Source organism: Monopterus albus, unplaced genomic scaffold (assembly GCF_001952655.1).
Source record: "Monopterus albus unplaced genomic scaffold, M_albus_1.0 scaffold17.1, whole genome shotgun sequence".
Lineage (NCBI taxonomy): Eukaryota > Metazoa > Chordata > Actinopteri > Synbranchiformes > Synbranchidae > Monopterus > Monopterus albus.
This window is the reverse complement of record NW_018127897.1, coordinates 1,532,814-1,557,558: the sequence shown is the minus strand read 5'-3', so window position 1 is coordinate 1,557,558 and position 24,745 is coordinate 1,532,814. Positions and strand designations below refer to the sequence as shown.

At 41.0% G+C, this 24,745-nt stretch overlaps 1 protein-coding gene across 11 annotated transcripts in view; it reads right to left on the bottom strand.

Moving 5' to 3' along the window:
- celf6 (CUGBP Elav-like family member 6) overlaps window positions 1-24,745 on the bottom strand; it is a 140,691-nt gene that overhangs the window by 22,574 nt on the left and 93,372 nt on the right. For 3 of the 11 annotated variants that reach the window (XR_002274346.1, XM_020592433.1, XM_020592436.1), the window contains exons 4-7: window positions 16,829-16,957; window positions 12,976-13,055; window positions 3,976-4,149; window positions 1,563-1,710 (exon numbers count right to left, since the gene is read on the bottom strand). Coding sequence is in view for 10 of the 11 variants with exons in the window: in XM_020592433.1 (XP_020448089.1) it covers window positions 1,563-1,710; window positions 3,976-4,149; window positions 12,976-13,055; window positions 16,829-16,957 (531 nt within the window). In the remaining variant the exon portion in view is untranslated. The remainder of the gene's footprint in view (window positions 1-1,562; window positions 1,711-3,975; window positions 4,150-12,975; window positions 13,056-16,828; window positions 16,958-24,745) is intronic. The other 8 variants (XM_020592440.1, XM_020592442.1, XM_020592434.1 and 5 more) reach the window with 7 other exon arrangements.

Sequence of the window (24,745 nt, the reverse complement as noted above, 5' to 3'; positions counted from 1 at the left end):
CAGCGACAGCCCCGAAACCTGACAGATCTAGAGGAGATCTGTGTGGAGGAGTGGGCCAAAATCCCTGTTGCAGTGTGTGCAAACCTGGTCAAGAACTACAGGAAACATTTGACCTCTGTAATTGCAAACAAAGGTTTCTGTACCAAATATTAACACTGATTTTCTCAGGTGTTCAAATACTTATGTTCAGCAGTGCAAGACAAATAAATTCTTTAAAAATCATACAATGTGATTGACTGATTTTTTTTTTTTATTCTGTCTCTCAGAGTGGGAATGCACCTACAATGTGAATTTCAGACCCCTCCATGATTTCTAAGTGGGAGAACTTGCAAAATCACAGGGTGTTCAAATACTTCTGTTCCTCACTGTAAGAGTCTTGGAGCATCGTTGAATTAAGGAGCAAGGAAAAAACATGTAATAGACTTGGGATGTATCCACTGAGGTTAGGAAGAGGTTGGTATTGAAATTAAGATTAAAGTTAAGATTAGGTTAGCAAATTAGGGTTAGGGCAGGGATCAGCAATCTATATTACCTGAAGAGCCATTTTTGTCCAGAAAGAATATATATATATACAATTTGAACACTTTACATTGTCATACTACAACCTATTTGCTAAATAGCCTAACAACAGTACAAATACGTCTAAATGAAGATGTATTCATGTTTTACCAGAAGGTGGCTGCTATTTATGATTAGACTATTTGGTACTTTAACTTTACATCCCCATTACAATAATACAGTCTTTTTGTGCACTTATAAGATTATAGAACTACTACAAGAAAGACAGCAGTTGACATTTTTGTTATTTTTATTGGGGAATGCCATTTCCAACAAAACACAAAACCGACTGTGTAATGGAGAAAAAATCTGCTGCTAATGTATGGGTTTACTTAGTACTGTATCTATAAATAACTAAGGTATGCCAGCCTATCCTCTCTGTGTTTGTGCAACTGAAATAAATCAACAAAATGCCATGAAATAAACAAGATACTGTATGTTTGTGAGTAGTACCTGGATGGCCTACATAACTTCGTAGTAAATGGTAACGACATACACTACACTATCCAATCGTCCCACAGTGGTGACAGGGCAGGCTCAAAGCTGTTATACAGTCATTTTTGTCCTACAACTGTAATTATATCACTTTATTATCTTTTCTTTTTTTCAGTTGAGAAAATAACCTTCTAGTTGGATCTAGTCGATCCAAGTAATGCCAATTTAGAAATTTGCTCTGACGTTTTTGGAGATGTGATGACATACTAATGTGCCAGCCTGCTACTGTAGCTCTAGTTAGCAGCCATAGCTGTAGCCACTGAGCCAAGAAGCCACTAGAGAGAGGCTAAAGAGCCACATGTAGCTCAGGAACCACAGGTTGCTGACCTCTAGTTTGGGCTAAGGTAATTAGAGGTTATGGTACAGATTAGGGTAAGGGTTAGAATGAATGTAAGTCAAAGTAATATCACCCCCAAAAAATTAAAACAAATGTTTGTGTGTGCATGTGTATAGACATGTCTTTGCTCTTGTACCCATGCCTGTTAGTGTTTGTGCCTATTAATTCATACCTGAGGATGGAGTCATGGGAGTAGCTACCAGGCCGTTGACATTGAAAGCTGCCATTTGCTGCATTTGTGCGGCAGCGATGGCTGCCATGGGGTTCAGGTAGGACCCTTGTGTCGCTGCCATCAGGGCTGCTTGCTGTTGCATCATCTGCTGTAGGATTAAAAAGCAGTGGGGAGAGAGGCGAATGATGGGAGGGATGGAGGGAAGGACAGAAAAGGAAAGGAGGGTGAAATAGCTGCAAGACCAGAGTATGTTTGCTCTCACATCTCTGTTTGCTTGGCCCATGCCTTGTTCTTGAACAGAGTGGTTTGTGTTGCCCTGCAGCGTTGCATCATGGCCACTGTAACACCACACAGGCCTTGTGCTCATTATACCAACACAGGATAGAGGCTATGTGCCAAGATGAGTTTAGCAAGCCAGGTATTATTTATAGTATATCTATATGTATAGTTACAAGAAAAAGTGATGTCACTGCTTGAAATTTCCTGGTTTTCTGTCCAAATTGTTCATGAAATGTGATCTGATCTGGTTGAACCATCTTTGGCAGTAATAATCTCAAACAAGCGCTTCCTGTAGCTGTGGATTAGACCTGCACAATCTTCAGGAGGAATTTTGGACCATTCTTCCTCACAGAACTGCTTCAGCTTAGCCCTATTCTTAGGATGTCTGGTGTGAATGGCTCTCTTGCGATCATTCTACAGGATCTCTATTGGGCTGAGGTCTGGACTCTGACTGGGCCACTTCAAAAGGCAGATTTTGTGTCTCCAAAGCCATTATGTAGTAGATTTACTTCGATGTTTAGGGTCATTGTCCTGCTGCGTCACCCAGCTTGTTCTACAGTAAGTTTCAGCTTGTGGACAGACACCCTGCTGGAAGATACACTGTTAAACTTGGGAATTAATTTTTCCCTCCACAATGGCAGGCGGTCCAGGTCCAGAGACAGCAAAGCAGCTCCAAATCATGATGCTCCCTCCACCATTCCTCACTGTTGGGTTGATGTTCTCATGTTGGCACGCGGTTCTCTTTTTATGTCATACGTAGTGCTGTGTGTTCTTCCCAGACAATTCTACCTCCATTTCATCTGTTCACAGATCTCAGTCCTCAGGCTTGCTGCAGTGTCATTTTTGGAGAACAATGCCTTGCTCCATGGTGTCCTGCCATGGATACCTTGCCTGTTCAATATTTTGCATATGGCTGACTCATGAACAGAGATGTTAACCAACTCCAATGAATCCTTCATGTCTTCAGCTGTTACTCTAGGGTTCATATTTACCTCACTGAACATTCTGCATTGTGCCTTTGGAGTGATCTTGGCCAGGCAGCCACTTCTATGGAGAGTAGCCACAGTACCAAATCATCTCCATTTATAAACAATATGTCTAACTGTGGACTGATGAATATCTAAAGTCTTTGAGATGACCCTGTAAGCCTTTCCAGCTACATACAAATCAACAACTCATGACGAGGTCTTTTGAGATCACATGGCCCACATCAGCTGATGCTGCTTGTGAACAGCACACCGACCCTGTTTAAGTGTTTTTATATCTCAAGGTAGTTCTAAACAACACCTCAATTCTCATTTCATTGATTGGACTCAAGGTTTGCTAACACCTGACTCCAGTTGACCTGTAATGACATCAGAAGCCCAGTGTTTCCATTACTTTTTTCGCCATCACGTTGTATGTTTAATGCATATGTTCAATAAAGACATGAAAGATCACTATTTTTGTTTTATCAGCATAGAAATATTATGTTTGTTGATATTTGTGACTTGGGTGAAGATCAGATCACATTTCATGACCAATTTATGCAGGAAACCAGGAAATTGCAAACAGTTCCATTACTTTTTATTGCGCATGTGTGTGAGAGAAAAAGAGGTTTGTGGTGGCAAATTTAGTGGAGAGACTGTGTGTGAGTAGACGATTCTCACCTGTCAGGGTGAGTTGTTAGCTACTGTGCGAGTGCAAAATCTCACAGACTTCTAACTCTAGCTGTGACTTTCATGTGTGAATATGAAGTAGGGGTGGGTTGGGCTTGCAAGGAAAGGGGTAGAGGGTGTAGATTCTTGGTAATAACATGCAACACAGTTTGTAAAGGAATATGTGTCAATAGATGAAATCTTAAAGAGGAAAGGTTGGGTTGACAGTTTAAATTCATAGACCAAGTCAAAGAAATGTAAGTAAAACAGTGTGGTGTTGATCATACATGAGAAGCATCTTTGTGGGACAAATGAAGGGGTAAAAAGACACAACATAAAAAGTAGTGCAGCATTTGTAAAGCCTGTGTACTATATTTGCACTCAGACATTTTGTGAATCACATAAGGAGTTTTTCGCTGGGAGTGTGACATGCCTAATGGAAGAGTTAGTGAGTTCAAACCTCAAACCACAACTGTTTTTTTTTTTTTTAAGCTCACCGTCTCCTCCCCCGCCGGGCTGAGACTTACAGCATGAGAGTAGGCGCCATAGGCCCCAAACTGGATGGTCATGGGACTGAAGATGCCGAGCTGGCCCGCCATCTGGTGCATCCTGCGTAGGGTCCTCTCTTTATCGGTATCTGCAAACTTGACCACCAGACTTGATGAGGCACCCTAGAGGGACAGGTATATTTTCAAGGTTAGTAAACATGTAGCTAAACCTCCATACTTTTGTTGGTATAGGTCCAGTTTTCGCATTTTCATTCTGGATGCATCTTCATAAAAATGGTTTGTTTTGCAGTGCGTTGTCATGTTTTTCAATGACTGTCTGGAGATTACCAAAAGCAAATAAATATAACACACCAAACAAATGGAATCTAAATATAATAATTCTAAAAAATCTTTTGGGCTGTCAGGTTTATCAGAGTAGGCAACTAATACAAAGTTTCACAACAACCGCTACTTTCAAGCAGCAGTTTTGCAGATTGTACCTGTCATTTCAGCTGGCCAACCAGCTAATGAGCTGGTGTTTTTTAGCCAAAACTGTCTGTGATCATCTTCAGACTAAATGTATATTATTTCACTGTAAAAACACAACAAGATAACACATTTTGCAATTTCAGTAGTTTGGGAAATGTATATGAATTTCCTAAAGCTAATGACATGCTTTAGCCAAAGTGAAAACACATTATTACTGATGTCACTGACTGACACTGTTTGTATATATGCTTGGCAAGCATATTGCTCTTGTTAATATGCGATGATTTAACTGAAGGTGTGTGATATGAACATACTGAACACAAACAATCTGACCATAACCTACATACAGGCCATTTAGAAACATGGTAACTTACTGGATGTATCAGTGCATCAGCTTTCATTTATTAAACACATAAAACACATAAGTGTCGATTCTTTTCATCACCACAAGTATTCTGCCTTTCAGGCTCCAAATTATTTTGTTTGAAGGTTTAGTTTAATCCTTTAAGGGAAATACGTAAGCTTCAGCTAATTTCTTGGTTTATAATTCCCTCTAGTGGGCGAGCGTCTCCAACGGGAACTAAGTTTATATCCAGTTTTAGCCCGGACGTTTTTAGGGATATACTCAAGACGTAAGACACGCAAGCTTCGGTGCTCCTTGGGTTAGCATAATCAGTAAGTTTCTGGTGCTATGTTTACTCTATGTATCATTATCTTGTGTCGTTTTAATACAGTGTGTAGTTTGAGTGTTTCTTTACATTGACGTTAACACATCCCGTTCTTCTCCGTGTGTATTGGCAACACTACGTTAGCATTCTGTTAGCATTTGTAGCCATCTTGCTTCGGTCTTTTATCCTCTGTTACTACAATGTTAACTTAGTGTGTCGTGACTTCTAACGTCAATTTATGTGTAATGTATTCGGATCACATGTTAAAACGAACATGTCCTTTATTTCTGTTTCAGTTTTACAACAAAGAGGAAAGAAAGTATAAATTAGAGTTCTACAATAGAGCTACAAAGAATTATTCTTCATCGTCTCCGGAGTTTTCCTCTGTGGGCCTCTTGTGTTTAGCTCGCTGCATAAGCTAAGCAGCTGACGTTTAGCTGAGGGCAGAAGAACAAGGGAGAAACAAAGTATGCTATTCATTTCTGCCAGCTCATGTCCAATGTACACAACACTCCAGCCTTCACGACCTAATATCTGTAAGCCAATGGAAGCCAGTGGATTTCAATATATACCTCTCATGACTGCAGTCATTTAGCCGTCAGTGTTAAGTGGAAGAGAATAGTGAGTGATATTTGCTTTTGTAAACTTTCCAACGCCACTGTATACACTTGGAGTGAACTGTGATCTTAACCAGATCCCACAGGAGTTCCAGTCCCCTACTGGTGAAGCTCCAGTGAATACAGTACTGGTAATTAGGTCTGACAAAAGCCTTCGGCATGTGGAGGGCAAAGTATTGACTAATGGCTCTGCCTTATGGCAGATATAGTTCGGCATTGATGTCCCTGCTCCTGAGTTTGCATCCAATTAAATAATTTGAGAGACAGAGACCAGAGTCAGTTCCTCATGTGACATCCAGCAAGGAAGGAGAGAGTGAGGGAGAGTGCATGTATGTGAGTGAGAGACAGAGTGATAGATACAAAGAGAGAGAAAGAGAGAGAGTGGATGTGGAGGCTGCCAGGTAGACAAATCAGCCACAGACATTGTCAAGAGGACTGGGCTTCTATTTAATTACTGGCAGTGCATGCTGGGATTGAGCATGGAGCACCACCAGGACAGAAGGACACAGGCAGTCAGGGGGCAGTCAGGATGTGATTAGTACGATCATAAAAGCAAAGACACAGAGAGAAAAGAACTCCATAATCACAACCTGGATTTGTCTTTCATAAAATGTCTCATCCTGACAGGGTCAGTGCAAATGCAAGCTCTGATTTAGATTTCCATGTTCCTTTGGTGTAAAAATCAAAAACGTTAGGGAACTGCAAGAGACAGACAAAGATGAAGCTGACCAGCGTGACTGATGCTGCATACACATGTATATTTCATGTGTATGACTGTATGAACCTTTGTGTATACAAACCAAAACTGACAAAGTTAGAGTAACCTGCTCCACATGGCAAAGTTTAAGCATGAGTGTTGCTTACAGATTGCACATGACTAAAGCAGAACATTCCAAACAGTAAATCATAAAAATAAACAGACTTGTTCCCCATGAAGCTAAATATTGCACAGTAAGAGTGTGTATTCACCCACAGAACAAACACAATCTCGGTCTTACTGTATTTAAGTCTTACTGTATTTCATGCTGTTTCATAGTAATTTATTAAAGCAAAACAAAAGAAAGTGTGTCCTATTTTTGTAAGTGCTTTATAAAATTTTAAGCAGGGTAAGCTATGTGGTAGTGCCAGTAGGGCGGTTTGCCAGGGTGGTCCCGTGCTTTGGTGTCTGCTGCTTTGCTGCGGCAAACTTTACATAATATATATTTATCCTGCCTATATGTGACATTGGTTTTTTTATTGTATTTTATTTTTTAACAATACCCTAAACTCAGTTTGCAGCAATTCAGCAACAGTTTTTGTCTGATCTGAGTCTATACTGTAATTGTATTAAAAAAGGACAAATACACAAGCTCTTGTTCAGAGTTTTCTACTACACATCCATACAACCATGAGAATGTACTGACTGTGAGAAGGAGGCTGGGGAATGAAGGAAGGCATCAGCATGCACCCCAGGGACAGTTCGTCTCAGATGGGATCCTATCAGAGCCAGCCGGCACCCCACCTCAGGCCAGAAAAGACCCATCTGGTGTTTCTCCCTTGAAGCCATTTCAATTAGTTAAATCAATACTCCGACATTGCAGCATTAACGGCATAGTTTTTCACATTTTAATTTCATTTCATTCCACCTCCTGACCTTTTTCACTTCTTTCTCAACTCTGTGTGCCAGGCAAAGGGACTGGTATGTTGCATTTAATGAGGCTGGCACTGAGCAAACATCTTCCTCCAGTGATGTTGCTCAAGCCTGCACAAGGCAAGAGGGCTTGGCATTTAGATCACATTCGTTTTCTGCTTTGTGTATTCTCGCATTCATTTAGTGCCTTATGAAACGACGTTGTAAGCACCAGGACTGTATAATCTGAGGTTCCCTTTACTCACTGCACTGTGATGAGGTGAGTCTGACCGGGTCTGGCTTTTCCCAGCAGAGTGTTCTGCTGTAGGTGATAGCACGGGAGGAGACCCACTCTGTAATGTCTAGCCTGAAAAGTCTTGGCAGCAGCACTAAAACATTACAACAGTCTCTGCAAGCGCTGAGAGTCATGTCAGAACCTAGCATTTCTGATCGCCATGGCACAAAAGTATCCCCTCTGAAATAAAAAAAAAAAAAAGGAAATAAATTTATTTAGTCCTCATCCCTTAAATAGTGGAATTTCAAATCGTCGTATCTCAAGCAGATGCATTCCGACCAGATCCAAGGCCTGTATGAGCCCCCTCACGGATCAGGAGTTTCTATCCACATAAAGAAAGTGCAGTACTGTATGTAGCCAAGTAATAAAGGAACAGGTGGCAGGAGACAAAAGACACTGGATGCAAAACAGCCATTCCTCACTGGTAGCAGAAAATCACAAGCTGACAAACAAACAGAATAATAATCTCCACCAGCATGACTCCTATACCTGGAGAGAAAATGAATTTGCTGAATTTGATAAGGGCCAACAGGGAGCCATCACTTTTGACAGGTACAACTAAGGAATTTGTCATGGGTTCAAAAACTAATCTAATTTTTTGAACAACACACTTGACTTGTGAAAATCTCCCATATTGGATTTTGTATAGACCACGAAATGTGTTGATGGAAAAATACACACGGGTAATTGAGGGATTAGAACTCAACTACACCAGTGAAATGGCATTATGCCTTTATCCCCGCATTACTGTGATACAGAGACATTGGTGTTAAGTGTCTAAGAACAGGTAGACAGACACTCATCTTCTAGCCTTTACAAAGGCTTACAGCAATAGAATACACAGTAACAAAATACTCGCTGAAGGGTAAACTGTCATTTTGAAAAGAAAGCTAATGATCGCCCACTTATGTGCCAAAAAGCTTTGTTTCTCCTCATTCAACAAACACACATCAGGTATTTTTAAATAAATGAAAACGTCCAGCTTTGTATATACTTACAGACTGTAAAAGTGTTAATTAAGAATCTGTAAGAAATTAATTGAATACACCATAACAAGTTAGTTTAGTAATTGGATGAAACCCCTGTGGGCTTTGGATTCAACTCTCTGAACCTTGCTACACCTCTGCTATCCTCATGGGAGGACCGTGTCTCATTAGCAGAGGATGATGCTGTCTTGGTCTGGCTTCGCTGTCCACCACATACTGCTGCAGCTGCTGAGCACGCTGCATCAGGCCAAAAGACACAGAAGAATAATTATGTCATTCATAATGGTATTTTCACTTGGTGTGTAATACTACATTTTGTCCATAAATAACAGTTTTCACTACAATATGTGTTAAAATACATGCCTTGTCAGCTACAAGCCTGCCGAGGTTGACAATAGTTTCATGTGGCAGGTGTTACATTGACAATGTTCTCTGGCTTGGTCTTATCTCTCATTAATCCTGAAGTATAGCATCACAAACATGCACACTTTTGTTGCTGCCAGTACCAAAAAGCTCCACAGTCCCTGTCAGCCACTCTGTGACACCGAACATGACAGTGTCTGCAATTTGCCTGGTGCTGTCTGCCTGCCCCTGGCTTTGCCATTTGAAGTTTTGCCACCTGTGCCTCTGCAGCCTTACTTTAATTCAGCAGCTGAACCAGTGAGTGTGCCTGTTCTGTGCCCAGTCACCTTTTAAGTTAATTTTGGAAGCACCTGCAATCTGCAATAAACATCATTTAAATCTATGACCCGATCTATCAGTGCATGCCCTTTGGTGGCATCCCATGCCCTTAAGCTTCATTAATGCCTTTCATTTTGGGCCAGCGTATTTTGGTGCAGGTATTATTTATGGCATGCGTGTGTGTGCCAGGTAACACAGCTGCTGGAGAGAGAGAACATTAAGAGGGAGAGAGAGAGAGAGACAACTCTTTGTTCAAGGTTCATCCAGACTTCACAGCTGGCAGCAGGCAGTGAGCAGAGCAGCCCACTCTCTGAATCCTGCCTCCTGTTAGTCTGTTGTTGACGACATGTGGCAGTGATATTATCCAAATTAACTGCATCCCCCATCGGTACCAAAGCCTTAGTCAGATACTAATGGCCACCTTGCCTATTAATCTGAGAGGAAGTTGGATTTGCAGAGAGGAGGATAACAGGTGCAGGGATAGGAGAGAGCTATTGATAGTATAGATTATTAATGAACTTTTGGATGGCTCTTGATCTGCCCCAGGTCTGTTTGGAGCTCCATATGTTGCCTTGGACAGTTCATCTGCACCAGTCCTCAACTGGCTCAGGGACCCAACCTAATGCAACTGTGCCTGGGTTACAGCAAGGAAAACATATACAACTTGTGCAGAAGTAGTTGGCATGAACCAAATTTTGGTTTGTACCAGCAAGCAAAAAACCTGCCTCACAGGAGTCCAATTATGTAAATCTTCTGGATGTAAACATATTCTTTTGATTGAATCAACAAGATATTTTGAGTAGAAGGTAAATTTCTTGATTATAATCACATTTCACTAAGAGGCCTGTCATAATTGCTCATAATCATTGTGCAACATGATTATTGTTTGGCACATGGCCCACTGCTTATTAAATTTTGACCCTTGTAGTTTGCATGCCAAAAAGTTTGGACTCCACTGTGCACAGCAACCACACACAAAGTTAAACCGACTCAGCCACTTATTTTCCTCACTCACCACTTCAATGTAATGCAAAATGAGGCGGCATCAAAAAGATGTGTAAATTACATCTGGCTTCCAGGACGCTATCTGGCTGCCAGGATGTGTGCGTAAATATTTATTGCGAAACATCAGTGAAGTGTGAGAAGGTGCGGATATCTGCCAGAAAGAATGTGTGCTCATGTGTGTGTGTCCAGCTGTGCACTACTTAATACACCCCCTGCACTGGCAGGGGGATGCTTGGTAATTCATCATTTCCTTTACTTAAGGCTTTTTGGTGGTCTTGTTCAAGCCTGACAGAAGCATATCCAATCCATACTTAACTGCAATTTGACAAGAATTACAGGATTTGTGGCCTCAGTCCTCTACCAAACAAATCAACACCAACCAGTGCTGGTTAATGCATCTCATAAGCATATCAAAGTGGATCAACAGAGCATTTCACTGTCCCTTGTTTACTGTACATGTATATTGTGCTTTACTGTAAAGCACTTTGTAATGTAGATTTTGAAAGATTCTCTTTAAATAAATAATAATAAAATTGAAATGCATATCTTCATAGTGTGTAGTGTGGTGCACTCCACTGACTGAGCAGCTTTTGTGCCATTCTCTTGCATGGCATGTGAGGTCTTGTTGTCTCACTATATGTCAACTTGTGTAATGGTCAGTAAGTGTCTGTAGCAGAGCCGTGAGAATCTGTGTTCTGTGTCTGTAAAATGAATGACGTGATTATGCAGTCTGAATTACACTCGGGCTGAGTTAGTATTCACTAGCGTAACATTATTCCACAACATATCAAGATAAATACACCAGTCCTGGGTACATGTTACCTAGACTATGGAAAATAAATGTAGAAAAGCCAAATGTTAATGGGAGGCTGATAAACTAAAACTGTCCTATCATATTATGAAAGCTGAAATATCAGGAAGCAGCAAAAGCAGCTTATTAATCTGACCTCATTTTGGAGATCCCTCCTAACTCTAGGGTGCTTTTAATATTATTGACTCACTTGTTAACCTCTATTCTAGTCACTGTAATGAAGCATCCCTTGATAAGTGTTTTCAAGTGTTTTAAATGTTTAATATTCTTTAACAAAAGTAGTCCCCTGACAGGGGTCACACTGTCAGCGTTAATAATGTGGCTGTGGTGAGCTTCTGTCAAGTCTTTTTTTTTCCCATGTTGGAAGAGGCTTTGACTTGTATGAAGCCCTTTACCCATCCCTGCCAGGTTACAAAACATTTAGCAGTCAGTGCTTGTACCTCAGCTGTTATCTATCACACGCTGGTCAGTGGTTTATTTTATTTATTTATTTAAACATGCAGTTGGTTGTGGAGATAAAGCTTTATTCTCTAGAAAATGTTCATAACAATATCCATTTTCTGTCTTTATCCTCAATTATCAATCTAGTATGTTTTAATTTTATTTTAATTTTGCCGTTACAGTGTGCATGCATTAAATGTCACATTTATGCTGATGGCGCACATTTATATTAATTTCTAACACTATCTGTCTAGCCATTCTCATGGATTGCCTAAACATCATAAAAAGTGTCACACCATTTCTGAACAGTTTTTTTCTTGGCCCACTACCTCATTTAAATTGGCCCACCATAAAGATGACACACTGTCTCCCAGTGTAAAGCCACTATTTTCAAACTAATTTCAGTATTCAGGAGCAGGCTAAGAGAGCTGTTCAAGCTGTTCAAGAGAGGGAGATATTTCCTCCTGGAAAGAGAAATATTGGAATCCTAATCAGAAAATGGTCATCAGTGCCTTAGCTTGTTCTGGTATAGAGCATACTATACAAACATTATTATCCTGTTTTGCACTTTGTTACTGGATGCCATTTTCACAAGGGATTTTCCCTCAACTGTGCCACTTCTATCAGAGCTTGTCCCATATGATCAAAAATTGCATCCAGAGATTTTGTGGCAGCTCAGCATTGGCTTCTTGGCAGTGAATTTAAAATCAATTGAGAGTAAGGACTAAAATGCAGCGCAGTGTCAGTCCAATCAAGGATTCATGAGCAGTATACACTCGTGCCTTTATAATCCTGTGAATAAGGTAGTTTGAATAGCAGATACTGAGTGAAAATGCCAGAGATTCAGAGTTTGTGACTCTGCGCTATTAAAGTGCCAGATTCTGACTGTGGGAATCATTTGTGTGTGATATATACAGCACATACTACACTGCACAGACATAGTATATGGCAGTAAATAGCTATTAGATATATGGATATTATGGTATGTTTTTGGCAGTGTAGCCTATATGTTTTGGTCTCACTGTAAATGTATGAGATTGTTTCCAAACATAAAAAAACAAAGATGCTCTTTACTGAATTTCAAAAACAGAGATGTGTGCATATGGGATAAGAAACTTAAAAGAAAGACATGGTCAATGTTTGTCTTTTAGAAGGGCAGAAAACAGAATCAAAAGTCTATCAATCTTTTTGAAAACTTTCATCCAGTCTAGCTCAAACATATTATAAAGCAGGGACCACAGGCAAGCAGCCAAGTGGCATAGGATGACTTACAAAATGTTCTTTAAAACTGCCCACATCAAGTGTAAAAACTGTTTTACAGCTGCATAAAAATAAAACTGATTCTGAAGATATTTCAGTTGTAAGGACAAGACATGTTGGGAGTTCTTTTGAGTGTGTATTACTTACAGGCATAGTCTGTCCGCCGTGCAAACTGTTGATGGCAGCCTGCGCTTCTGCGTGGCTGGAGAACTTGACAAAGGCACAGCCTGTATAAGCAAACAATAAAAAAGAGAGAGGGAGAGAGAAAAGGGGCACAACGTCAGGTGGCCGTGAATATGGTAGAAAACCATTTTTTACCTTTGTTTTTACGTTATCTGGGTTGTAAATATGTTCTGCTGTTTGTGTGTTGAACACATATCTGAATAAATCAGTCTAATTGTAGTGAAGGCATTAACTGTGTGGAATATCCTGTCTCTTGCCCATTTCTAATTCTACCCCCTCCTCTTCTGTGCATGGAGCCAAGACATTTACTATCCTCACTTGTTTGTGATTATTAATCTGTTTAATATTTACACATTGTGATTTGTGTGCAGTCACTCATAAAAGAGATTATGATGACAAAGGCATAGTATTATAATCTGCCTATCTAACCGAATCTTTGCTCGCAATTTTTTTTCAGATGAGGCAAGGGGGGTTTACTCAAGGGGCATTCAAATCATCTTTAATCTGTTGTGTAGTCAGTGCACAAGAGGGAGAGTCACCATAAAAAGTTGGCTGGAAGACAAGGAAAAGGACGCTGGCAGCAGTGTTTTGTAACCACCTTGCATTAACATTTTGAATAATATTATAAATGATTCAAGTAGATAATAATAATACGCAATATGTTTTGGAAGCTTACATATCCTAACCACATGATTAAATAGTGTATCAGTGTGTAGGCAAGGACAGGCACTAAACTAGGCTAGTGAACTGAATTGCAGCGGAACTGAAATTTTCCAAAAGCCATTAAATTAAACAGGAGCTATTTCTCTAAGCTTTATGGGTGTCATAGACTGCAAGAGGTATTCTGTTATGTCCTATTCATATCCTTGCCTTCAGGTAGCTCATGTGTTAAGTCAAGAGATACCTAATTAACAAACTTGTGGATTAATTCTTCTCCCATTTTAATTAAGCAAGTAGCACGAGTCTCTTAGAACCAGGCAGGCTCTTCCTGAGTTCAGTCCTTGGTTTCTTCAGAACTGCTGATACCTACAGTATTTAAAATGGTTACATGTGTTCATATGATTCATTTAAATTATGAACATAGTTAGGAAGGCTCGATAGATGCTCTATGTCTGGCAGCAACCCATTCACTTCTGCATCTCAGGAGTCAGCTTTGCTTCCCTGACAAACAAATTAATAATTTCCTGATGAAATCAAAAAGATTGAACTGAGGGATATGCAGTATGTGCACAATCAATGGAGGGCAATTTTAACCTTTACCTCAGGCTTTCCATTCACATTCCAGCCACACAATCAATGGTAAGCTGTTGACACTGTTCTGTGTGGAAATGTGGTGAGTAGTAAAGGCCATGTGTTTTCTGGACTGTCAAATACGCTCAAAGCTGTATAGATCTACACAGAGAAACAGATAAGTCAAAGAAAGCTTTGATTCTGTCACAGCACTCTAACACTTTTTTACTTAACTTGAATGCCCCCCCAGGTAGAGGCAGGAAAGGTTTTTATTTGTTCAAATGAAAAGCTTCAGCCTCCTTTGTGCCTTTTGACTGCAACTCTGTCTTTGAAGGAACAAACACATTCAACCTTTGTAGTTGAAATAATAAGGGGCAGTTTCTTCTTGGTTATTTAAGCAAAATTAACTTAGCTGGTAGTGCAGATATTGTGACTCAAATATCAAATATTCCGCCAGAGTCCCAGTGACCTCGGCTGATCTCGCCCAACCAGACAGACACTCAAAAATGCAAGGCTTGCAGTGTAGTAGCCAAGTCATGTCAAATATTCAGTGTCAAATTTCTCCACCAAAAACAGTGCTGTGTCTTTGCTTTTCTAAAAGAAAAAATAAGTTGAAGGACAACATCTACGAAAAACTGGAAGTGCTACAGCCGCGTAAATTATAGTGTGCATTTGAGTTTTTGAATTTGATGGCTCTGAATGAGTTGGGGGGAAAGGAAAACGAGAGATTGTATTGCTTTCAAGTGAGAGGATCTGTGCAGCTTTTTGAATTCCCGGGGTAATAATATATATGCATGAATTCCATCCTGCTGGATGGGTGACATTTATAAGACAACTTAATTATAGACCTAAAAGCCATCTCTCTATTATTCCTGACAATTCGGAGTTCTATTCAACTCTGGCAGCAAGTGTTGCACTTTGAAAGTACTTTGAGGAGGAGCGTCATAGAGAGATGGATGTTAAACTTCTCGGCCTTTTTATTGGGTGAAGAGGGGTGCTGAAAAAGCCTCTGAGTAGCATAAATTTACATCAACAGGGGACCAAACTTCCACCATGGAACAGATAGCACTGTCAATTTCAAGGTCTGTCTCATTCAAATTATAGGAACCTCATCCTGACTGAGGCAGCTGGCAAAATAATTTGCTGTAACATTCTATAATGATTGCATGGGACTGTTACACATTCAGTGATAGGACAAGATACCTATACATGAGAACTTTATCTGGTGGTAGTATTTATAGTTAACCTTACTCTTTTTGCTATTTCATAGCAGTGAACTTGAAGAGAAGGGGCTGATCAAGCCAGTGGTAATAGAGGCAAATGCCAACACAAGAAACATATGACATGTGAAGGGGTTGAGGTGTGGGCTGCAGAATGGTGAGAAGAAGTGAAAGCGCGAATGAGGGAGAAAACTAGCTTGTCTGGCACAACAGCACTGGCCTTATTTCATTTTATGTGCTGTCAATCAGCTTGGGGCAGACGGGAAGAAAAGGGGAGAGACGGTGAATGAGAAAACAAGCCAGGAAGAAAGAAAGATAGTGGGTCGGTGGGGTGACGCAGAGCAATAGATCCAGGATTAACAGTGAGAGGAACAGATCAGGACACAGATAGGTATGTGGTTCAGCATAGCCAGCCTTCCTATATGATATACTGAGAAGGCTTGTGCATTATCAAACCCTTTTCCTTGCCCTCCCACACATCCTTTGCAAATATTCACATACTTCATACAGGAGAATAAATCACAGTCAGCAGAGAGAGGGAAAGGTCGAGGTTCCAAGCAATATCTCCAGCATTATCACTTCAAATGTGGCTGTGAGACAGGGACCAATCAATGGATGATGGGAGGGCCTTTCACATTCTCACAACAATCTTACCTGCATCACATATTTCACAGCCATCTTTAGCGTAACTAAACAACACTTAAGCCATAGATAGGAATGAAAAGCTATTCCTGAATGCAGACAAATCTGCAGCACAGTGAATGACAGCAGCGAAACCCAGAGCCTGACTGCTTTATTTGCGGTAGGACATTATTGTCCAGCAGTGTCTCTGGGGAGGGATGATGGGAATGTGGGAAACAAACATGATTACACCCCTTCGCTTTTCAGATAACAGGAAGAGGAGGAGGATTGGGTGAGCAGAAAAATTAGGTGTTGTATGATGTATTTGTTGAGTATAAGCTCAGGGTGAGAGGAGCTGCCATGATGAAGAGACAACATTAGAAGAAGTTTGGGACGAAAAAACCTGAGCGAGAGCTAGAGTGAGAGTGAAAAAGGGAAGGGGAATAAAGGAAGCAGTGAGAAAAAGAAGGAGGTGTCTGAGCCTGGTGACAATGAGGTATGAAAGAAATGCATGCGAGACACATAAGAGGTGGTGAAACAACAGAATAGCTGTAGGGGGGATGAGTTATTCAGAAGAGCAGAGTGGATTGCAGATGATGTCAGTGAGTGCACAGAACACAAAGCCTTACTCTAAAAATGTAAAGAGCAGAAAGAGAAAGAGAACCGCACACGTACAGTGCAGACAGACAGAGGGATTAAGAGAGATCTACAGAGAATGAAAGAGGGGGAGGTGTGTGGGCTCTGACCCTTACTGGCCCCATCAGGCCCTCGCAGGACGGTGCACTCCTCGATCTGGCCGAAGGTCTCAAACAGCCGCCGGACGTCATCCTCACTCTGCTGCTTGCCGAGCATTCCCACAAACAGCTTCCTGTCTTCTGGATAGGAAGAGAGGAAGGGGGAGGAAAAGAGGGAAGTTGGAAGAGAGGAGAGAAAAGACAAATGCTACAGCTGATGTCACTGTTCTGCTGAGCTGAGGGGAACTTGTGCAACTCAACCTCCCCCCACCCTTTTATCAGCAGTCTGCTGTGTTGAGCACACACTGCTGCTGCTGCTGCTACTGTTGTTGTTATGTGGTGTGCTATCCAACCCTGGTATGAGGGTGAGCTATTTTTCTGTTTCCAGTGAGCTGTTTAGCTGTACCACAGTGTTGTTCAATATAGATGATGTTTTGAACGCTGTGGGTTCCAGGTAAAGGTGGAAAGGAGGCAGGAATATTTTGATCAGGTAGACAAAATGTCAGATCATCTGGATGCTTAAGTCGCTAAGTTGAAAGAGAACATGGGTTAAGAACACAGTATTACATTTTCCCATACCCAAGGCAATAGGACTTACAATCACAAGAAAAAGCAATGGCACTGTTTGCAGTTTCCTGGTTTTCTATATAAATTGGTCATGAAATGCGATCAGATCACAAATGTCAACAAACATAATATTTCTAAGCTGATAAAACACAAACGGTCATGATCTTTCATGTCTTTATTGAACACACACACACACAAGGTGATGGTGGAAAAAGTCATTATCGTGCCCCAAAACAAGGTTTATAGCTAACTTAATATATTTTTTCTTGTATCGGTTTTAATTAGCTATCTTACTTTCCATCATTATAAATATATGACCTTTATTCTTGTGTCAAAAATAGATCAGATCCTCATCATACTGGCCACTTAATGGTGACTGTTTCTGTACAGTACAGTAAGTCACAATAAAACCTGAAATCAGGCACAAATCATGGTAAAATCTGAACTGTTTTATGACTGTCAAACTGACATCTTCTATAAGCTTTCTCTTTAGGAAAAATCATGGGCGAGTGGTCAAAGAGTCAAGTCTTAAAGTCAGAGGGCACTTCCCATTGTACAGTGTAAATGATGGCTAAATCTAGTGTGATTTGAAGCTTTGAGCTGAGATTTAGGACTTTTTCCCCTGAACAATACTCAACTGGAACAACTGGAGTGAAATTTGTAGAACTGCTACTCATTAAGTTTGAAGGGCAGGTCCATCTACACCTACTGTATATCTTGACACTACTGCGTGGCCTTGTTGCTCCCTGGGCTCCAGAAGGGGGCACTCAGGCTCAGATGTATGGGGTCTATACCACTTCATTTTGGCCAGTCAGGATGCTGCATTTTTTCTAATTAATCTTCCCAGTGCCCTGGCATTAGACAGAGCATTTATCTTCTTTACATCTTTTACATTATGCATCCCCTGTTCCACTGAGTTGTGGAATGAAATGGCTACTAGCAAGAACCCATCGCCAGAACTGATGGAAAGTGGCAGGAAGAGGAACAAGAGTTTATTGGAAATGACACTGTTGATCTTCAGTGTGAGTCAGTTGACTGGTAGGGGGTGGGTGAGGAGCGGAGGGCGAGAGCATCACCTGGGCCTTGACAGATGTGATGCCTCCTGTACCTGCCAGGCCCCATTAGACGCAGCTGTTCTAAAATTAAAGCACCACAGTTTCCTTTTTGCAGTGGGGAAATCGGATCTTGTTCTGTTCCTGTAAAGTTCAAATGAGACACATACCTGCTACCCCTTTGGGCACACAAAGGAGCACCTGCATAATCAATAAGGCCATGCTGCCTGGACTGTACTTCTAGTGTTGTAGCTATGGTGTCAATTCATGTTCCTGTAGTCACGCCTCACGCAGCAGGATTTCTAAAACCTGCCAGCTGAGCCTGATACCACTGCTCATTACTGTTTGTTCTCCCATGGAGGTCCAGTGCCAGAGGTGAGCGAGAACCCTGAGGAGATCCCCACAGAGACAGCCACTTATGCTGTCGACTGTGATTTAGCAAAAACTGACCAAACAACAGAAATCTTGCTGGATCTTGGGCATCAGTAGAAGAGTTGCTGTAAAGTCAGCCCTGAACAGTTGTTAGAAAGAAGTAAGCCTGACTCCTGCCCATGGCAGCAAAGGTGAAACATGAAGTGAGGCAACAGCCAGACCAGAGCACACATCACTTTGCCATGATGGTCCCCTCTATCTTTCACATTTTCACTGAGGTGTCACTGCTCCCACTTAAATGGGCAGAGTGCAGTTTTACAGGCCTCCTGCAGTGTGTTAATGTTTTGGGACAAAAGTCTCATCTCTGTCCTGGCCCGAGGAGATCTAATGGCGGCTTTACAAGGCTAATAAAAAAGCCATGAGCGAGGTAATGAACTTTCCAAATGTGCTGGCAAACGCAAAAATAAATTACACCCCAGTGAAAGCATTAAAGGAAGTGTGAGTGTACTTCAGAGCCTTCCTCTGGGAGATACACAGTGAGAAAATGAATTTGACGCTGCTATCTTTTCATTGCCTGACCTGAGAGTGTCTCAGTCGGCCCACTGCATGCCCTGGCCAGAGTATAGATTGCTATTAATTAGTCCACTTTGCACCTGTCTCCAAAGCAGCTCTTATTGGTTTTTTTAAGTTCTCGCTTGTCTCCTATGGCAATTCCTAACTTTTAAATTGGCACTTTATGAATATGAATAAATATCTTATAATACACCATATGCACAAGGATGTGACTTCATGGCTTCAAAGATTTATCCATTAAAAATGCGGAGAAACAAACAAAAAAACCCTCTTCTCTAGTACAGTCATGTATTTGCATTAGGAGGGGTGAGGAAGCGACTGAGGATAGAGAAGTATGACAAAATCACTGAGCCGACTGACCTCTTTGTACTTATCTTGTATTGAAAGAGGCTCATCTTATCCCTCAAACAGAGCTGGGCCACATAGTGGGAGGACGTTTGCGCTTTCTCTGCTCTACTCTGAAGAGACATTTGTAATCTGCACTTTCCAACCTTGCCAGTGCTTTCAAATAATAATGTCTGTGTGCATATGGTAATTAAGGATAATCACCTTTATTTGGCTAAGTATGTTACTCACAAGGAATTTGTTTCCAGTACAGACATCTACAGCACCAACTCAACCAATGGGGGCAATCTGGGGGTTTAGTGTCTTGCCCAAGAACACTTTAACTGCAAACACCAAGATTTGAACCTGCCACTCTCTGGTTCAGAGACAACAGCTTTACCCACTAAACCACAGTCGTCCACCAATAGCATTGTAACTGGACAACTTTGTGCCCATTGTGGGGGTCAAACCCACGACCCTGAGATTAAGCGTGTCATGCTCTACCGACTGAGCTAACCGGGCTTTTTTTTTTTTTTTTTTTTAAGTGGGCTACATCATTTAGATTTGCTTGTACAGTCTTGTATTCTCAAAGACTGTGTATTAACACTACCATTTCTGAACTAAAATCTTAAAAAGTCATAAAAACATATGCTATTTAACAGTGGATCTTGGAATATGAACGTTTATGTGAATGCACACTCACTTCCTTTCTCACACACTTTGTAATACACAGTTTTTTTTCCCCTAGTGCCCCCATGCTTAAGATGAGAGCAGCTGTGTGGAAAATGGTTCCATGTCAGTCTCCAGCCATGTCCAGACTGAGGTGGCATTCAGGCAGCATCGCTTTATGAATGCAAATAAAAAAGGAGATCAAAAAAGTTATCAAAATACTACTGACATCTGACAATTGCTTGTCTCAGGAAGCCTTTTCATTTCAGCACCCGGTATATCAAAAATTAATGGATTTTGCACAGATGCCATATGCTGTCAAGATTGATGCTTCTCTCCCTGGAATACAGTACTACTTGTGTTGTAGGCTGCATTATATGTATATAGATTGTGCTTCTTGTTTCCTCTCTTCTCCTTTTGTCTCTATTGCTCCCTATCTATCTTTTTCTTTCCCCTTTATTGTCATCCCCTACTCTACTCTTTCTCTCCAGGCAAAACATTAGTCGCTGTGACGTCTACTTTTCAAAACTTTCTGCTTTTGTTTGCCAAAAATGGGAATATCCTTTTTAAAGAATGACTTGTTTTTGTTGTGGTAAATATTTCTTTCTTTCTTTTTCACTTATTGCCTACCGGCAGTAGTCAGGGAAGCTTGGTCGTAGTAAGTGTTCAGAAAGCATGGACAGCTGCATCCAACAATAAAAGATGCCTGCTAGGCCGCTGGGTGCATTTCAAATGCAGAGTAATGTTCCAGACAGCACAACAGAGAAGTTGCGCTTCTTATGGACTCATTAGAGAAGGCTGATGCCGGTGCGCTGCTGCCTGGGAGGCCCGCCACCAGACTCACTCACACAATCTAGGTGCACAGACTGGGTGTGCAAAATGTTGAGAACAGCTTCTTAATATTGAGTTAGACTTATTTTTCATCATCTCCTGTGTTTCCCCATTGTGTGGAGCCTACTGGGTTTTGTTTGGAATCAAAAGGTGGCATTTGCTTTCAAAGTAAGATTCTCCAGTAATAAGTGTTTACATTTGCCTAACAAAAAATGATTCCTAGATTTTACACTTAATGGATATACCTGATAATGTTACAGTTATCTAAAATTGTTTAAATCTGAAGTTAATCATTACTTAACACATCCTGATTCATAAGAAATGTAATATCCCGTCACTTAACTCACTTAACTTCATAGAATAGTTCACGCAAGCTTCATTTAGTCACAGTAACTTCGGCTTTGTGCCACCTTTTGCCAATTTTTTGTTTTTTGATAATTATGGTATGAGACCTAACAGACCTAACAAAAATTACCATTATTTTCATCATTATTGTTTTCGGAAAATGTGGGAATGCTGCACAGTGAATGTGGGACAATGATTTGCTGTAGAGGAAAGGAATGAAAAGGATGACTGAAAGGTTTCAAGTGATACATTAGGAATACATGCTTTTAAAATACAGTAGACCAGAGAAAACAACCTAAAGAAGATAAATGGAAACAACTTAAACAAACAAACAAAACACTGTATGATTTAGCATAGAAATACTGTATTTCACACTGTGCAGCCACTGGTCACCATTAAAAAATATGCCTATAACCTTTCCTTAGTGTGGGAACTGACCAGTAGTTTCAGTAGTGTCTCATAATGTTGAGGTTTTATGAATTTTCTTTAACTAAATATAATTTCTGTCGAGCAGTTTCATTCTCAGCAGTGTAGTCTAGTAAGCAGCTCAGAAACCCTACACCTCCTGCCTCAGCTGAGTTACCTAGTCAGCTGGGTTTGATATCATTTGTTACAATGTTATGGATTTACAAATAGTATTAATATCAACTTTCTAAGATAACTTCTTTAGAAGCAACATACGAACTCAGGAATGCAAAAATGAATGAGATAAGACTCACTTGAATTAATATTAATAATAATCAATATTGCTTGATGGAAATTTAAAAACTGTTTATATGGGGTACTGAATAATGTCATGCTTTTGCATCCACTCAACCAATGTCCCTGGTGATGCTGTTTATACAACAGCTTTCTTTTGATATTAAGTTAAATACTGTACATTTTAAAGCTCAAACTTGATGTACAGTATAATTGATTGCCAGTGTATATGTTTAGTTCAAAGTACAGTGTTGAAGTTAGTGTACTGTTGTGAGTTATAAAACAACTGGATGGTATAACAGAAGTAACTAGACCCCATACCAATGAAAATTATGCACAAATCATGGAGCAAACCTTTCTGCTGCTGGTTCATATCTGATGTATGCAAGTGGATTATCCAGTATAGTGAGGTGGCAAATGGAGTAATCGGAGAAGAACAAACATTCAAATTGTCAGTGTATCAGGCACGATGAAAAAACACAGTCTTTGTGTTTGTCACATCCATTTACGCAGGGGGAGTGGGAGGGGAGCTTTAAACCTTCTGGTATGCATGATCAAAAACCAACACAGAACAATCAAGGCAACATGTTAGAAATTGCCTGTTGCAGCTTCTGTCCAAATATTTTACTTTTTTTCTGTATCTTCTCTAATAGCTTGGCTCAGTTATGGAACTCAGCCAAAAAGTTAATTAAATCAATACTTTAAAGTCTTAAATTAATACTTGACAATGGCCAGTGTTGGAAATTTTTTTTTGTCCTTGTGTCTGGCTCTGTGTGTCTCTGTGTATTTCTCAGCACACACATATCAACCGCTGCCAGGGTTCTTCTTGACTTTTCAGAGTTTTGCACGATTGTGTCCAGGGGCACAGAGGGATCTTTTGGCTTCATTTGCATGTAAAGTGAAGCTTGCTACTCTGTGGGCGTGAGGTGCCTCCAGACAGTCCCTCCCTTGTGGCCTGCCAGACTGAGACAGCCAGCAGCCCTCACTCTTCCCTACCTGCTGGGGTGGGGCATGACAGCACAATGCGCAACATCTCAAGGTCCTGTCAATCTCTGCGTTGCCCGGCTGTGGTCAGCCTTCTGAAGAGCAGCAGGTTGGCAAGGACAAACATGACCCATTCGATCCCCTCAGCCAGACAAAAGCCAAGACAAGATATTAAAAAGGCTCACACAGGACCACTGAGCATCAAATGCAGGGAGTGCAGTGCTCCTGGCACTGTATAAGTATCCAATAAAACAAAAGTATGAACAGCTAATAAACAAGTAGGGTAAGAAGACTGTGTAGACAAATGCACTGTGAGTGGCACATTGTGAAAAAGTCATTGTTGATGGAGGTTTCTGGGCATTTCGGGAGAGTGGTGAAACCATCTTATCAGAGTTAATAAAAGGAGAGGGTGTTGCTGGCTGACCCATCATCTCTCTTCTCATCAGTGTGGTCTCTAGTCTCACAGCAGAGGCTAGTGGAGAGGGACCTGGCTCCAAGATTGTGTTTAGATAATGGCCATCTCCAATCATAGATAATCTGGCCCCATCTTTTCTTCACAGACACAGCGGCAGACAAGGTCAGGGGGAAAAAGATTCCTGGCGAGGCGAGGAGGAGATAGGGATGGGGCGGCTCTGAGATGATTTACTGCTGAGATTCACTCAGCTGCCTCCATCACCCTCCGTTAACTCTCTCATCCTGTCGTCTCTTCCCCACTCGCTCTTTTTGTCTTCCATCTCTCACTCTGCATTCCTCTATGGGCCTTGTATGGAATCCCTACCTCTCTCTCTATCACTTGCTTCATCTCCTTTGTACCGCAGCACCAGTGAAACAGAAAGAGCAAGAAGGAAAGAAATCTGTATAGAAAGAAAGCAATATAGAGAGTGCACGGTATATATACTTTTCCTACTTTCTGGCTCTTTTGAGTTGAAGCAAATTGCTTGGGTTGTAGATACACCATCTTAGTGTGTCTGTTCCTGCACTGGCCATTGTGTGATTGAGCAAAGGACCGATGCCTTGTGTCTCAATATCTCTGAGCTGAAATCATGCTTAGAAAGAACTGGCAAAGAAAAGGTGATATTATAAACATCAGATAAATGTAGACGTTGTGGGGGAGACATCAGCTGACTCAGGGAACAGAAATAGATTTGAAGGCTGCAAAGCTCCCCTCCTATGCTCCATTCATTCTTGATAATCCAAGGGAAAAATAAAATAAGACATGAGTCATTGTAATAGACAGCCAGAGAATCAACTCTGTGATCCACAATGGCAGCCACAAAGCAGGATTGTAAGGCGCCAGGCTTCCTGAGTAATTTTCTGGGCTCTGGTTTTACTTCTCCTCCTGACACTCCCATATCCCCAGAGAGACGATGCCTCTCAGGGACACTGTGAACAATAGAGGGGCTACTGGAGTCTACAAATGGAGTAATGGGTCCTAATGCCTGCACAGACACGTAATCGAGACCCCTGCACAAGTTCCCATGACAGATAATTGCTGATGTCTTGGTAGTGATAA